The sequence below is a fragment of the Acinonyx jubatus genome, chromosome C2 (assembly GCF_027475565.1).
Source record: "Acinonyx jubatus isolate Ajub_Pintada_27869175 chromosome C2, VMU_Ajub_asm_v1.0, whole genome shotgun sequence".
NCBI classification, from domain to species: Eukaryota; Metazoa; Chordata; class Mammalia; order Carnivora; family Felidae; genus Acinonyx; species Acinonyx jubatus.
Genome location: NC_069384.1, coordinates 2056198 through 2071249, shown reverse-complemented (window position 1 = coordinate 2071249; position 15052 = coordinate 2056198). Strand labels below are relative to the sequence as shown.

The 15052-nt window shown below is 53.8% G+C and overlaps 1 protein-coding gene across 1 annotated transcript; it reads left to right on the top strand.

Moving 5' to 3' along the window:
• Positions 1 to 10627: 10627 nt before the first annotated feature.
• On the top strand, positions 10628 to 13593 carry LRRC3 (leucine rich repeat containing 3). The gene is made up of 2 exons (XM_027041461.2): positions 10628 to 10783; positions 11405 to 13593. Exon 2 carries the CDS (start codon positions 11563 to 11565, stop codon positions 12334 to 12336), a length of 774 nt encoding a protein of 257 aa, XP_026897262.1. The 5' UTR covers positions 10628 to 10783; positions 11405 to 11562; the 3' UTR covers positions 12337 to 13593.
• Positions 13594 to 15052: the final 1459 nt, after the last annotated feature.

The following is a 15052-nucleotide window of genomic DNA, read 5'->3' as shown; positions in this document are numbered from 1 at the left end:
CGGCAAGGCCACGCCCCTTCCGTGGCTGCCCACGCCCAGGTGTGGGGGGGCCTTGGTTTTTTATCTAGACTCCCAACTAGCATCCGACTGGCAGCACCGAATAAAAACATTTTAGAATGGAAAGACTCAGAAAATGTGTCACTCGTGCATCCTTTCTGAAGGATCTTCTTTGTTTTTATTTTATTGTTTACTTATTTAGTTATGAATATAATTTATTGCCACGTTAGCTAACATACGATGTATGCAGTGTGCTCTTGGCTTCAGGGGTAGATTCCTGTGGTTCATCACTTACATACCACACCCAGTGCTCAGCCCAGCAAGTGCCCTCCTCGGTGCCCGTCACCCATTTGCCCCTCCTCCCAGCTCAAACTGTCAGTTTGTTCTCCGTATTTAAGAGTCTCTTACAGTTTGCCACCCTCTCTGTCTGAAGCTATGTTTCCCCTTCCCCTCCCCCATGGTCTTCCGTGAAGTTTCTCAAGTTCCACATATGAGTGAAAACATATGGTGTCTGTCCTTCTCCGACTGACTTATTTCACTCAGCATAATACCTTCCAGTTCCGTCCACATTGTTGCAAACGGCAGGATTTCATTCTTCCTCGTTGCCAAGTAGTATTCCATCGTATGCATAAACCACATCTTTATCCATTTGGCAGATGATGGAGATTTGGGCTCTTTCCATAATTTGGCTATTGTTGAAAGTATTGACTCCCTTGGGTCAATTCCTAGCAGTGCTATTGCTGGGTCGTAGGGTCGTTCTATCTTTAATATTTTGAGGAACCTCCACACTGTTTTCCAGAGCAGCTGCACCAGTTTGCATTCCCACCAGCAGTGCAAGAGGGTTGCCCTTTAAAAGAACTTCTCTAAGACGGATTCCAGAAAAGCGAACCGCGGACTCAGCTGGGCTGCTGTAACAAAATTCCACAGACAGGGCGGCTTAAACAACGGACTTGTTTCCAGTCCTGGAGGCTGGAGGTCTGAGACCCAGGGGCCAGCACCCATCTCTGGTGAGAGCTCCCCTCCTGGCTTGGGGACGGCTGTCTCTCGCCGTGTGCCGAGTGCCTGTCCTCAGTGTGTGCACGGGGAGGGAGCGAGTGCTCCGGTGTCTCCTCTCAGAAGGACTCTAATCCTATGACGTCAGGGCTCCACTCTTAAGGCCTCATTTAACCTTAATTACTATATTAGAGGCCCCACCTCCAAATACAGCCACAAGGGGAGATAGGGCTCCAGCATATGAATTTGGGGGTGGGGCGGACACAATAACACACACACACACACACACGTGTGCACAGGTGCACAGCCCAAGCTCTGTGTAAGCCAAGAGACCATTAAGATGTATGGCTGCGTCTTACACCTGTTGGGGCACAGCGTAAAAAGAAAATTTAACAAGCGCTCAGCACTAAAGCCCCCGATGGGGTCACTGGCAGCTGGCGGTGGAGGGCGATCCCAGCGCACGGGTGTCCTCTTGCCTAGGACGACGGGGGCGGGCTGGCCGGCCACACTGCCGCGCGGACGGCGGCGGCTCCCGGACGCGGGCAGCAAGCAGGGCTGTTGCGGGGCGAGCGGTCGCTGGCGGGACAGACACACATGAATCACTGTGAACCCCCGGCGGGGTCAAGTGGAACGACAAAATCGGGGAAAAACAGGAACCAGCGGAGGATGGTCGCTGTGCAATAGAACGAGAGGAGACACTCAAAACGCCTCAGTGATCAGGACACGTGTGAGTCCGGGTTTTCATACTGGGATAAAAAACAACCCGACTCGTTCTTTCTCGTGGCGCCTCGGACGCGGTGGGCTGCTTCAGGATGATGCGGGACGTCTTCCCAGCTACCGGCTGCTGGAAACTCTTTGAACGGAAACCTCGTACCTTTTCTGAGAAGCGAATGGCCGCAGACGCTGGGTGGACTTGGGGGAGAATGGAAGGGTGACGTGGTCTGGGTCACAGGTGGCTGTGACGGACAAGGCCTCCCCGTGAAGGGGGGGTGTCTTGACCCACGGCCGCGTCCGCCTGCTGCTGAGCAGGGGGATTCCTGCTACCGACCCGGGAGGAGGGGGGGAGAAAGCGCGACCCTGCTCGGGGTGCGTCGCGGATGCCAATCTCAGTGCTCTCCACTTGGTCCTTGTGGGACAGGGGAGAAGGATATTGCTGGCCTCACTGACCCATGGACTCCGAACTAGCAGGATCCACGAGCTTTTCAGTCTCTCGAAGGAAGAGGCCGTCCGCCAGCACGTTGTGAGAATGCCCCTAAACAGAGAGGGTGAGAAACCTCGGGCCAAAGCGCCCAGGGTCTTGTTCCTCTGCGTGTCCTCCAGCAGGGACGTCGGCACACTGCTCGGAAGGATCAGGACGCTAAGAAGACTAAGCAGGAGCTGCAGAGTACGTCAGACTTGTGGGCAGCCGCTTGAAGGGGGCCAGGGGCAGATCGCCAAGAGACGGAGGCTGAAGAACAAGAAATAAATAGGATGATGCCTTATCAAACCACCTTAACTAATTTTTTGCATTCACAGCAAAACAGATCAACCGGGAGACACTCGGGTGGGAGAAAAGGGAGCATGGTCAGTCTGATGGTGCATAAAGTGTGCAAGAGATACCTTCAAGTTGAGAGGCCAGGCCACGCTGTGACGGTGGTAGAGACGGGCAGGGAGGGCTTCTTCCGCGGGGGGTGGGTAGCTCAGGAAAGGATTCTGAGCAGAACGTATCTACTGTGCTTTTTGAGAGGCATGGAGCAGCTTGGAAATAAAGGACTCGGACTGTTAAAAAAAAAATAATAACCCGACTCATTTCTATTGTTTTCTATGTATTTGTCTGTATCACCTGAGACAGAGAGACTCAGAAGAGCTGGCAGAGTGGAGAAGTCGTCTGGGCAAATGCTCTCAGAGAGAATGGTTAGGGAGACAGCGTTAAGCCGACTGCCAACCCCGGTCTGGGCCTTCTCGAAGGAGCACACATGGGTCCTGGGTTAGAGAAAGGCATCCATCTAGGGAGAAGGCATCGCTGTCAGGAGCCGTTACCCACCCAACACCCTCGCTTTTTAAATATGTAAAGCAAACTTGATAGAAATTCAAGGGGAAATTGGCAAATTCACAGTAATATTTGAGATACTTCCTCAGGAATCAAGAAATCAAAGAGGAAGAGGAAAATAGGGCAGAATGTGAATAACACAATGAAGACCTAAGTCACTCTGTGTGGTGTGTGTGTGCACATATATACATTCATACATGTTATGCATTTATATATATAATGTATATATTAAACATATATACATTATGTACAACTTATACGTAAGTTTGTCGACACATAAATTATATAAATGATGTACAACGTATTTATATACATAATAAGAAATATATATTTATGTCTGTATAATAACTTAAGTGTAACATGCATACAGGGGCGCCTGGGTGGTTTAGTCGGTTGAGCGTCCGACTTCAGCTCAGGTCGTGATCCTACAGCTTGTGGGTTCAAGCCCCGTGTCTGGCTCTGGGCTGACAGCTCGGAGCCCGGAGCCTGCTTCGGATTCTGTGTCTCCCTGTCTCTCCGCCTCTCCCCTGCTCGTGCTCTGTGTCTCTCTGTCTCAAAAATAAATAAATCATTAAAAACAATTTTTAGCATGCATACACATGTGCCACATACATAAGCATACACTGCTTATATATGTGTGTGTATATGGCTCTGTACCCCCCACCCCAATAGCAGCAGCAAGAGGTCCAGAGGAGACACACGGTTCTCAGACACACACAGGACATTCACAAAAACCAGGCGTGCTCTATATACACCACCAAGCAGATCTCAGCAACTTTGCCAAGGCGGCTCTGGGACGGGGCCACACGCTCCACACTCTTAGAACAGTCACATTAGAACAAAAACGTACAGCAGAAGGGACAGAAAGTACGTCCAGTGGTTCCAGGAGCCTGTGCTTGGGATGTTGAGTGACCGGTCCCCTGACCAGCACGGAGGGCAAGGAGGTGGCGTACAGGGCAGGGCACTGCTGGATGATGCGTCCCTCTGGTCTCCGTTCTCCCTGGGGGGCTTCTGTCCTCACTCTGAAGCTGCCTGTTTCCTGGGTGGGAGCACTGGTGGGGAACGGCTCTGCCTCTCGGGAGAGCAGGCGCTGTCCCTGCGCTGGGTCTCTGGGCCACCCCCACCTGCTCGGGGAGGGGCCGGTGAGGACCCGGAGCTGGGCATTGGCCAGGGAACCCAAGGGGGCCACCACGCCCTGCGAGGACGTGCCCTTCCACACCCTCCTCCCCGCCTGAGACCCGCACCGTTAGTCGTGAGCAGACCAACGCGAGACAGCAAGGATGTTCGTGTCCCGACCTGCTGGCTGTGGCTGGAGAGTCTCGCGGGGAAGGTTTCTAACCTTAGCTGCACTTGGAAGACTGAGAGTGAATTATCTAGGGTTATAACTTAAGAAACTCAAGAAACGGCTACGACATAAATGCAGGGGCCAACAAAGTCAGGGTTTACGGAGGAGGAAAAAATAAAGCAACGGTGTGATGAATACATTAAAAAATTGGTTCTTGGAAAAGACAGTCCAGACAAAGCAGACAAAATGTGGCAATCCATCCACCGGCCGGGCTCTCGGAGGGCCGCTGGCCCCCTGGCCCTGCCTGTTCGGGTCCCCCACCAGCAGCCCGCAGCCCCCTCCCTTGATGCGGCCGCAGCCCCTCCTGTGAGCCAGCTGGGGTTCTGTCTGGGCGTCCCCTGGCTGGGCCAGGGCAGGAGCTGGGGCCTCCTGGGGCGGCCTGGAGGCCGGGGCAGAGAGGGCTGAGCCTGGGCCAGCAAGGGGGTCGAGACAGCAGAGCGGCACTCTGGCCTCACCGAGATGTTTCACTCCTTGGCCTGGTTTCGTCCTGGCTCCCGCGGCTGCCGGGAGCTCGGCTCTTCCGTGCTGGTCCCCGGAGAGATGCTCTCAGACTCGCCCAGCAAAACCACCTTCCTGATGGGGAAGCAATTAGCCGGCTGGCACAGCTGCCTGGCATCCCTGGGGACAGGAAGCCTGGACTCTGGGTGGATAAATGGGTGAGCTAATCAGCCCTGAGCCCAATTACAGTCGGAAGGGCAGCTACAGAGGGCGGTCCACGTGGCCAGGATAGCATTAGAAGGTTTCTGGTGTTTTGAGAGCACGGGCTGGTGGTCCGGAGTGGACAGAGAGCCAGACTCTCTCAGGGCTCTGTGGCCCGGGCCTGGCCGGCAGCCAGAGCCTCCTGTGAGGGCAGCTTGCGACCAGGAAGACCGCTCACCCACACAGCTTTACACGAGCGCCTTGAATCCGTCCATCCGTCTGTCCACTGATGCAGAACCACTGACACCTGTGACCATCCCTGAAGCGCAAACCTGGGTGGCACGTTACTGTTTTCTGTTATCGGGGCAGAATACGCTTCGTCATCTGGGCAAATCTTAACTATGAGCAGCCCGATGTGTTTTTACTTATGGTAACAACCAGCACTGAGCTCCAGATCCAGATCATGCAGCCCGGGAGCAACCCCTCCCCCCCCGCCCCGCCCCATCCCTACTAGAACGTTCCCTAAGCAGAACCACACAGCGTGAGTTCACAGTGTCTGGACCCTCCCACTCTGCTTAATGTCTGTGGATCCCCCTGCATCGGCACCGTACTTTTTGGTAGTAACCCCGTTTAATTTGCTTAATTTAAACATTAAGATATTCCTTAACTTGGGGCTCCCTTCCAGCCTCTCTTTGATTTGCCATACGCTAACATGCTGGCAGCTTCAAGCCTCTTTAATCTTTAAAGATTTTAATCTCTTTAAAAGAGAGCTGGCTGCTCACAGCAGAAATAATCCCGTGTTGTGGGGCTCCTACACATGAGGACATATATGCCGTGTCAGCAACGCAGCACCCACTGCACGTGACGTGGCCAAACGTGGCCCGAGGGACCACCGAGGTAAGCAGCGACAGCTGGACGTGACACCCTGAGCAGCCACTGAAGTAACGTGGCAGAGAGTTACAGCTGGGGTCAACTCAGGACGGAAGACGCAATCATAACACTCACTGCCAACAGAGGCAGGGGGAGAGGAGAAGGGAGCAGAGCAGAGGAAGACAGGCTAGAGCCCGAGCACCGAGTGTGGGTTCTCACAGCCCGGACACCACCGCCGGGAAACGCTGTGGCCTGATTCTGTTCTGCCCTCCCCCACGTCCCTGTCCGACCCAGGACCCGCATGGCAGTTAGCTCTTCTCACTCTGTGGTCTTTTCCTCCTGTCTTTTACGAAGTTCACAGACCAGTCACCTTGTAACATGTCTTTCAGTTTGGGTGTGTCTGAAGTGTTCTCACCAGTGCAGTGAGATTATGCATTTTTGGCAAGAACGTCACAGAAGCGATGTTGTGTGTTTCTGGGTCCATCACATCAAGGGCTGAGTGACGCCGGCTTGACTTATTACCGATGATGTTAACCTTGGTCACATAGGTAGGGTGGCTTCTGCCAGGCTTCTCTACCGTAAAACCATTATTTTTCCCTTTGTAGTTAACAAATGCAGTGAGAAAGACACTTTGGTGCAATAGAAACCCCGAAGGAAGCGGGACAATGGAAGCAGACCCTTGTGCTGACCTAATCGCAAGGAGGCCATGGTGACTATGCTGGTGTCAGACAAAACCGAGGTCAAGGCAAAAAATCTCGGGGTAAAGAGGGTTATTTCATAATGATAAAGGGTCAATTTATAATAAATACATATTAATCTGAATATAGGACTTCAAATGCAAGAAGCAAAAACTGGTAGAACTGAAGGAAAGCAGACAAATCTACAGTCACAGAGACATCAACACCCCTCTCTCAGTAATTAATAAAACAAATAGAAAATCAGCAATAATGTAAAATACTAGATTCACACTATCAGCAGACTTGACCTCATCGACACTTCTAGAACATTCCACTGAGCAACCATAGAACACATTTAAATACACATATAACAATTATTAACACAGCCCACTTTTTGGGCCATAAATGAACCTCAACAAATTTAAAAGGACCCAAAGGATACAGAGTGTGCTCTCTGAGGATGGATTTAAATGAATAATCAAAACCAGAAAGATCTTCAGAAAATCCCCAAATATCTGGAAACAAAAGAAAACACTTCTAAGTCCGTGAGTCAAAAAAGGAATCAAAGGGTAAATTAGAAAGTGTTTCAAACTTAGTGAATTTCATTACAAAATCCTGAGATGTAGCTAAAGCAGGACTTGGAGGAAAATGTATAGCACCAAAATGCCTGTACTAGAGAAGAAGAAAAGTCTCAAACCAGTGAGCTCAACTTTCACCGTAAGAAACAACAACAACAACAACAAAAAATTGAAGAGGAAATTAAACCCATGTAAGCAAAAGATCAGAATGGATGTCAATTGGGAAAGAAAACAGAAAAAAAAAAAAAAAAGAAATCAATGCAACTAAAAATGGGTTCTTTGAAAATGTCAATAAAATTGATAAACTTCTATCCTGACTGACTGATGAGTAAAAGAAAAGAAAGCTGATGCAAACTACCCGTATCAGGAATGGATTGACATCACTTCATACTCTGTATTGAAAAGATAACTAGGGAGCATTATGAGTAGCTTTATGCTGATCAATTAATTCAGATGAAACAGACAATTCCTCGAGAGAGATGAAGTACCAACATTCCGTGAAGGAAAAAAAAAAATAACCTCAGCAGCTCTATCTCTATTAAATAATTCAACAGCATACAAAAATGGTGATACATCATAGCCAAGTGGGATTTATTCCAAGGGCATAAGGTTAACACTTGACACTTGAAAATCTGTTAATATAATCTTCCATATAAACATACCAATTTTAAAAAAAGGTTCTCAATGGGTGAAGAAAAGACATTTATTTGACAACATCCAAAACGCTTCCTGATAAAAATGCTCAGCAAACTAGAAATAGAAGGTATCAACCTTAAAAATAGCCAGTTATTTTACTGGCAAAATGAGTTTATTCAGGAAGCGCAGAGGAATTGCAATTTGGAATACAGCAAACTACAGTGAGCCACATGCAAGTCCGAAGAGACAAAGGAAAGGTCAGCTTTTATTAGGTTGCAGGAGGAACTTGGGGAGGGTTGTGTTGAACAGGAGTTTATTGGAGAAGAACAAGAGTTCGAGGTTGTGACATTTCCTGATTGGCAGGAAGTGGTGGTAGGTGTGTTGTTGCTGGGGCAGGGAGGGATCTTCCTTCCTTTTCTTAAAAGGAGATTAAATTCCTATCGGAAAAATGTCCTCCCTCACAAGATAATTATCTTCCTTCTTCCTGCTGGTGATGCAGGCTTCAAGGAGCGATACATGTGTGAAAGTACCCCTTCGGTACATCCTGACTCCATTTTCAAGAGGTTTCCTCTATTTTCACAAAGGAAACTTCCTCTAATTGATATGAACAGCTTCAAAAGATCTACCACCAACGTTATTCCTAACAGACTGACTGCTTTCCCCCTAAGATCAGGATGGACAAAGATATCTGCTCTCAGTCCTCCTATTAGTACTGAACTAGAGGCTCTAGCCAAAGCAATTAGGCACAGATTGAAGTAAAAGGCACGCAGACTGGAAAGAAAGAATACTCTTTTTATTTACAGATAACATGATTGTATATGTAGAAAATCCTAAGATATGTATGAAAAAGTTAATGGAACTAATAAGTGATTTTAGCAAAGTTAAGTTTGGTATACAAAAATCACTTTTATTTCTGTATACTATCATGTAACAAACAGAAATTAGAATAAAGATACCATTTACAATAACATAAAACTATCAGAAATAAGTATGACAAGAGATGTGCAAGATACGCAAACCAAAAACTACAAAACACAACTGAAAGAAACAAAAGAAGTTCTAAATAAATGAGAAGATATACCATGTTCATGGACTGAAAGACTCAATATTGTCAAGATATTAATTCTCTCAAACTGATCTATGGATTCAGTGGAATCCCAAACAAAACGCAATAGGTTTTTTTGGTGGAAGTTGGTACGTTGGTTCTAAAATTCATGAGGGAGTGCAAAAGATCTAGATGACCAAAAGAATATGAAGGAACAAAGCTGGGAGATTTACACTACCTGATTCAAGAATCATTATAAAGGGGCGCCTGGGTGGCTCAGTTGGTTAAGCGTCCAACTTCATGTGTTTGAGCCCAGCATTGGGCTCTGTGCTGACAGCTTGGAGCCTGGAGCCTGCTTTGGATTATGTGTCTAACCTGTCTCTCTGTCCCTCCCCTGCTTGTGCCCTGTCTCTATCTCTCTCAAAAATAAACATTAAAAAAAAGAACTGTTATAAAGCCACAGCAATAAAGACAGCTTGGACAATTGGCATAAAAATAGGCAAACAGACCAATGGAAGGCAGAGAGCACGGAAGGAGACTCACACACATCTAGGACCACTGATATTCAACAGAGGGTCACAGGCACCTCAGCTGAGAAGGGACGGTTACTTCAACAAACAGCCCTGGAAACTGAATATCCACACGCAGAAAAAAACAGACTTGAATTATATCTCACGCCATGTACCCAAACTAACTCAAGATGGGTAAGAGACATACGTGGGCATATACAGCATGGCACATTCATATTACGTGCTCCTACAAAGGAATAACCATCGACTGCTGCAGTACCAGGAGTGCAGAGAGAAATGAGCTAGACTCCGCCTATACAAGTTCCAGCAAGCGCGAGCTCATGGACTGGGCTCAGCAGGTACTTGCCTGGGGAGGGGGCTGGAGGGAAAGGGGAAACTCTGGGCTATTTACTGCATTATTCGTGGTGATGGCTTCACGCGTGCATGCAGGTGTCAAACACAGCGAATGCAAATACGTGTGTCGTTACGCCACAATAAAGATGCTTTTGAAACCCTGGAGAGGGCTCTGATCCAGCTTAAACGCTAGACCCCACCCCCACATTCCCTCGCCAGGACCTGGGAGGGTGGGGGCTGGGGCAGGACCCAGCCGGGCGGAGACCCAACCTCACTAACCAGCCTCGGGGGCCGCGGGCAGCGGACCTGCGGGAAAAAGCACCGCTTTTTCGGTCTCCGCCCGACACCCACCGCCCCCAGCCTCAGAGCCGGGCGGCAGGGCAGGGACTGGGTCTGCGGCCCTACGGCCCGCCCTCAGCCCCGCCCACAGCCTCCGAGACCCCGCCCCACCTCCGGTCTAACGGTGCCACCTCCCCCCAACAGACCCCAGACTCCGCCCAGGGCCCGCCCCTGTCCCACAGGCCCCTCTTTGCCCTGGCCCCACCCCTCTGCGGACTCCGTCCGAGCCCTGCTCCGCCCCTCCTCCGCCTCAATCCCCGCCTCAACCCAGATTCCGCCTTAAGGCCCGCCCCGCCCCACCACGGCCTCAGACCCCGCCCGAGACCCCACCCCACGATGCAGTACAGCCCCGCCCCCAACCCGCCCCATCCAAGACTCCGCCCAGGCCCCGCCCCATTGTGCCTCACAGCCCCGCCCCCTCGCCGCACCCAGGCCCCGCCCCACCTCTCCTTACAGCCCCGCCTCCAGCCCCGCCCCACCCCCGGCTCCACGCCTTCCTGCCCTTGCAGCTCCTCCCCCACCGCAGGCCTCGCCCACAGGCCCCACCCCGTCTCTCCCTTGCAGCCCCGCCCACAGGCCCTGCCCCTCGTCCTCAGGCCCCGCCCCCGCCCCAGGCCCCGCCTCGCGGAGCCGCAGGCAGAGCCGCGCGCGTCCCGAGCGGCCGCAGAGGTGGGCGCAGGCCCGGGGTCGCCTCCGCACCCGGGTGTGGCTCGGGTCGGGCTCGAGCGGCCGGGAGCGTCGCGCAGAACGGTGTCCGGAGGCGGCCGCGCAGGTAAAGCCCCCGCCCCGGGGGTCGCGGGGGTCGCGGGGTCCGGGCCCCGCCCGCCAGGCCCGGCGCGCGGCGCCGCCACTCCACGCCCCAGCGCGGCCGCGCGCCCAGGGCTTGGCTTTTCTGTTCTCGGTTTCCTTCTTTCTCTAACACAACTGAAATAAAAAGGCGCCGCCCCCGCTGCCGCGTGCTCCGTCCTGTCGGGGCTGACAAAGAGGACCTTTAGCTCTTACTACACTTCCCCGAGGGCTGTCAGAGGGAGCGCCGCCAGTCGGTGGCTCATCCGGCCGCCCTGCATTACGGTTTCTTAAGAGAACCCTGCAGCCCGGTCCTCTCGGTTTCCAGCCTTGAGCAGCTGGGGGGCGGTGGACCCTCGCCGGGCCGGGCAAGCCCCTGGTCCCCTAGGTGTGCAGTGGGTGTGTCCAGGGTTCCTGGACCCAGCCAGCGGTCGGCACGACCTGTCCTTGCTCGTCTGGGTGGCGTTGGGAATCCCTGGAAATAAGTTACAGAGACCCCCGCTGGTCAGATGCTTCAGTGTGCCCGTGACATGCCCCCCAAAGTCAGAGCGCTCCGGGGTTCCCCGCTGGAGCACGGTCACTGATGCTGCTTGCTGCTCTCTTTTAGAACTGACAGAACCCCGCTTTTCCTGGCACGCGAGGAACGAGAGTTCATGTGTGTGTCCGATGGTCGCTTGCACAGCGGCGGCCGGGGGAGTGGGGAAAAACGCAGCTCTGCGGCACTGAGTGAGCGGACGCTGTCGTGTGTCCCCAGGCGTGGTCAGCATGGGCCCCGTGGGCAAGCAGAGCCCCTCAGCCCCACCGGGCCCCACGGGAGGGTCTTGCCTCCTCCTCCTCTTCTGCCTGCGCTTGGGCGCTTCCTGCCCACAGGGCTGCCAGTGCCCTGACCACGCTGGGGCCGTGGCCGTCCACTGCAGCGCGAGGGGCCTGCAGGAGATCCCCAAGGACATCCCTGCCGACGCCGTGCTCCTGAAGCTTGATGCCAACAAGATCGCCCACATCCCCAACGGGGCCTTCCAGCACCTGAACCAGCTGAGAGAGCTGGACTTGTCCCAGAACACCATCGAGACCATCGGCCCCGCTGCCTTCTCGGGCCTGGCCGGGGGCCTGCGGCTGCTGGACCTGTCTCATAACCGCATCCGCAGGATTCCCAAGGATGCCCTGGGCAAGCTCAGCGCCAAGATCCGCCTGTCCCACAACCCCCTGCACTGCGAGTGTGCGCTGCAGGAGGCGCTGTGGGAGCTGAAGCTGGACCCCGAGTCGGTGGACGAGATCGCCTGCCACACGGCCGTGCGGGACGAGTACGTGGGCAAGCCGCTCATCCAGGCGCTCGACTCCGGCGTCAGCTTCTGCAGCACCCACCACAAGACCACCGACGTGGCCATGCTGGTCACCATGTTCGGCTGGTTCGCCATGGTGATCACCTACGTCGTGTACTACGTGCGCCAGAATCAGGAGGACGCCAGGAAGCACCTGGAGTACCTGAAGTCCCTGCCCAGCGCCCCCGCGTCCAAGGACCCCGTCGGCCCTGCGCCCTAGTGCCCGCTGGCCGGACTGCCCGCCTGTCCCCTAGCACTTTTGTAGAGGATGGTGACTGACCCCTGCTTGCAAGACCCCTGAGCGGCGGGTCCCCACAGCCCTTCTGTGCAGCACCCCACCCTTCCAGAACCCTCTCTCGTGTTGTGTTTTAGTCACCACGCCGCCTTTCAAGTCCAACATGTTACCGTCGGGCCCGCTTGACGGGCCAGGAAACCAAAGCTTGGAGAAACGGCATCGCCCGCCACGACACAGTTGGGAAACAACCCAGTCGGGACTTAACACCGGGCCGCCTGTCGTGACGTTCCATGTCCCTTGCACTCAGCTGGCCGCTTCCCCGTGGCGTCCGTAGGGTGTGAACAGCGTTCAGAGAAGAATGGGCTCGCGCCCGGGAGCGTGAGGTCAGCCCGCAGAGGGTGGGGTGCCGACTGGTCTGTTGGAGGCAGAGTCCTACACCGCAGAACTGGGTTGCCCTGCCCCCGAGTAGTGGTTCCTGAGCACATCCGACCACAGGACTCTTTCCAGAGCAAAGTAGTAGAGACCAGGTTTTTCTCGAGAGGTAAGTGAAAAAGCGTAGTTCAAACTAACCTTTGAACAGCTTTGTTTATTCTCAGAATGTTTGTTAAGAGTAACGTTTGTACTGAAATTTCACTCCGGGGAGAGGGGGAAAAATCGTAAAAATCAAAACCCGAGAAAACCATGGACAGAAGCCCGAAAAAGGTCCAGAGTGGATCATCAAGGAGGGCAGTGTCCGCAGCCAGACCGGTGCGTCCCTGCCCTCTGTCCCGCCACTGTCCGAGCCTGGTTTGGGGGAAGGCCCGTCATCCTGGGTCGATACTGTGCCTTGCTTTTCTACTCACTGATGCCTAAAGCAGGTCCTTCTCCAGGACAGGAGGACTGAGATTTGGTGTCTCAAGGCCAGTCAACGGGATGCTACCTTTCTCCAGCAACAGGAAGTCTGTCCCTTCCTCTCTCTGTCTCTCTGCCTCTCTCTCCACCTTTGCCACCAGGAATCTCAGAGCTAATTCCTGTACAACTTTATGTTCGGGGCAGACATTACCTCCACCTGTGTAACTGTGATCTGTCTTCCCAGTTTTATTTTTTGATGTCTTTTGTATGAGTATTTATTTTTAAATTGCTTCAAATATTTGGGGGGGGGGAGACAAAATTGGGACACATTGCTCATGAACTTGAGGTATAAAGGGTACAAGTTTCATCGAGGAGATGCTTGGAAAGGATTAAAATAGAGGGTGGTCTGTACCCGGAAAGCGTCACATGATCTGACATGGGACACGAACACGGGATCCTATCTGAGTGTTGATTCAGAGATTCAGATTCCCCGGCTGAGACCCAAAAGGCTCGTCCAAATGAGGTCATGATTTTTTCAGTTATGGTGCATTAAAAAGAAACAGCTGTCAGCTTCCAAATACCCTCCCGCACCCAAACCCCCCACTTCTCTGCCCCCTGTCCAGATCAGGTGTGCAGGGATGGGGGCAGGGCCCAGGGCCGCCTCCCACAGCCTGACACTCCCAGGGACGAAGGTAGGTGCTGCTGCTGGCTGACCAGCCGGGCAGGGGCCCCACCCGCCCAGGGTGCATGTGGTGGGGAGAGGGGGGCCACCACCCGAGGAGCTCACCACCTGTGGGTTTGCCCGATGGAGGTGACCCGCTACAGGTGTGGGGGCAGCGTGCCGGGGTCCTGTGGGTACGCCTCCGTGCTGTGAGGGAGGCCTTGGCTTTGTGGGGGCCTGTCCCCTGCCAGGGAACTCGACATTTCCTCTTACGCCAGAATGAGCCCAGAGAGCCTGGATTCCACCCAAACGTGGCTCTTCAGGGAGTGCGCAGGGCATGGGGGCTCCTTCCCTCCTTGCCCTTTTTGAGGACCCTGGACACACCAGAAGGTCTCTCCCTCTTACCCTGAGCCAGAGTCCGGCTGCCAGGCCTTCCTGGCCTTTCCGGGACCTTGCCCTTCAGGGGGTGTCCCAGAGCGCACGCCTCCCTCCAAGGAAGACCACCGGGTCCCTAAACTCCGGGACCACGAAGCTCCCCCCCTGGTCCCCGGGAGCCCTCTGCTCTCCCGGGCTACAATCATCGTCTTCCCTCTTTCCCTTCCCCTTGAGGGACCCCTTAACGACACCCTGCCAGGGCCCACCCCCTTCCTCGCTGCCACGTGTGAGTGCGTCCCGCTGGAGGCCCCCAAGGGCCCCACGGCTGAGCGGCCCCAGCCCTGCACCAGTGGGCATTTACTTCCGTCTTAAACCTGCCGGGGCGGGGCAGGGTCTAGCTGGCCTCCCAGGGAGAATCCGTGGTGACAGTGTCAGGTACGCGACAAAGGGGGTATCTTGGCTGGCCAGTCTCAGGGGTAGTGGGGTCATAGCCTTATGGAACGTGGGTGGCCCTTGGCTCTCACTGTGATCCCCAAACAAGGGACCTTCAAAGCTCTTCATGCACATACACATTCCAGTCTGTGAAGCCCGTTTACCGTCGGAGGTAACATGTCACAAGGTCTGGGGGTCAGGGCAGGGTGACTCCAGGGCTCCCCATGGGGCAGGAGGTTGGAGCAGCCACCCTAGCTCAGGGTGGTGATGGGGCCGCCCTTCCTTCCCACGGGGGTTGGTGGAAGGGGTCTGGCTTCTAGGGAGGCCTGAGGGCCAGAGGGGTGACGAGGGGCCGTGAGAGGCTCATGGAACCCTTCGGGGAGCCTGGTCTCCCTGCCCAGC

What these genes read in the sequence shown, in the direction of transcription:
- LRRC3 (XM_027041461.2), top strand. Translation starts at nt 11,563, where the DNA reads ATGGGCCCCGTGGGCAAGCAGAGCCCCTCAGCCCCACCGGGCCCCACG.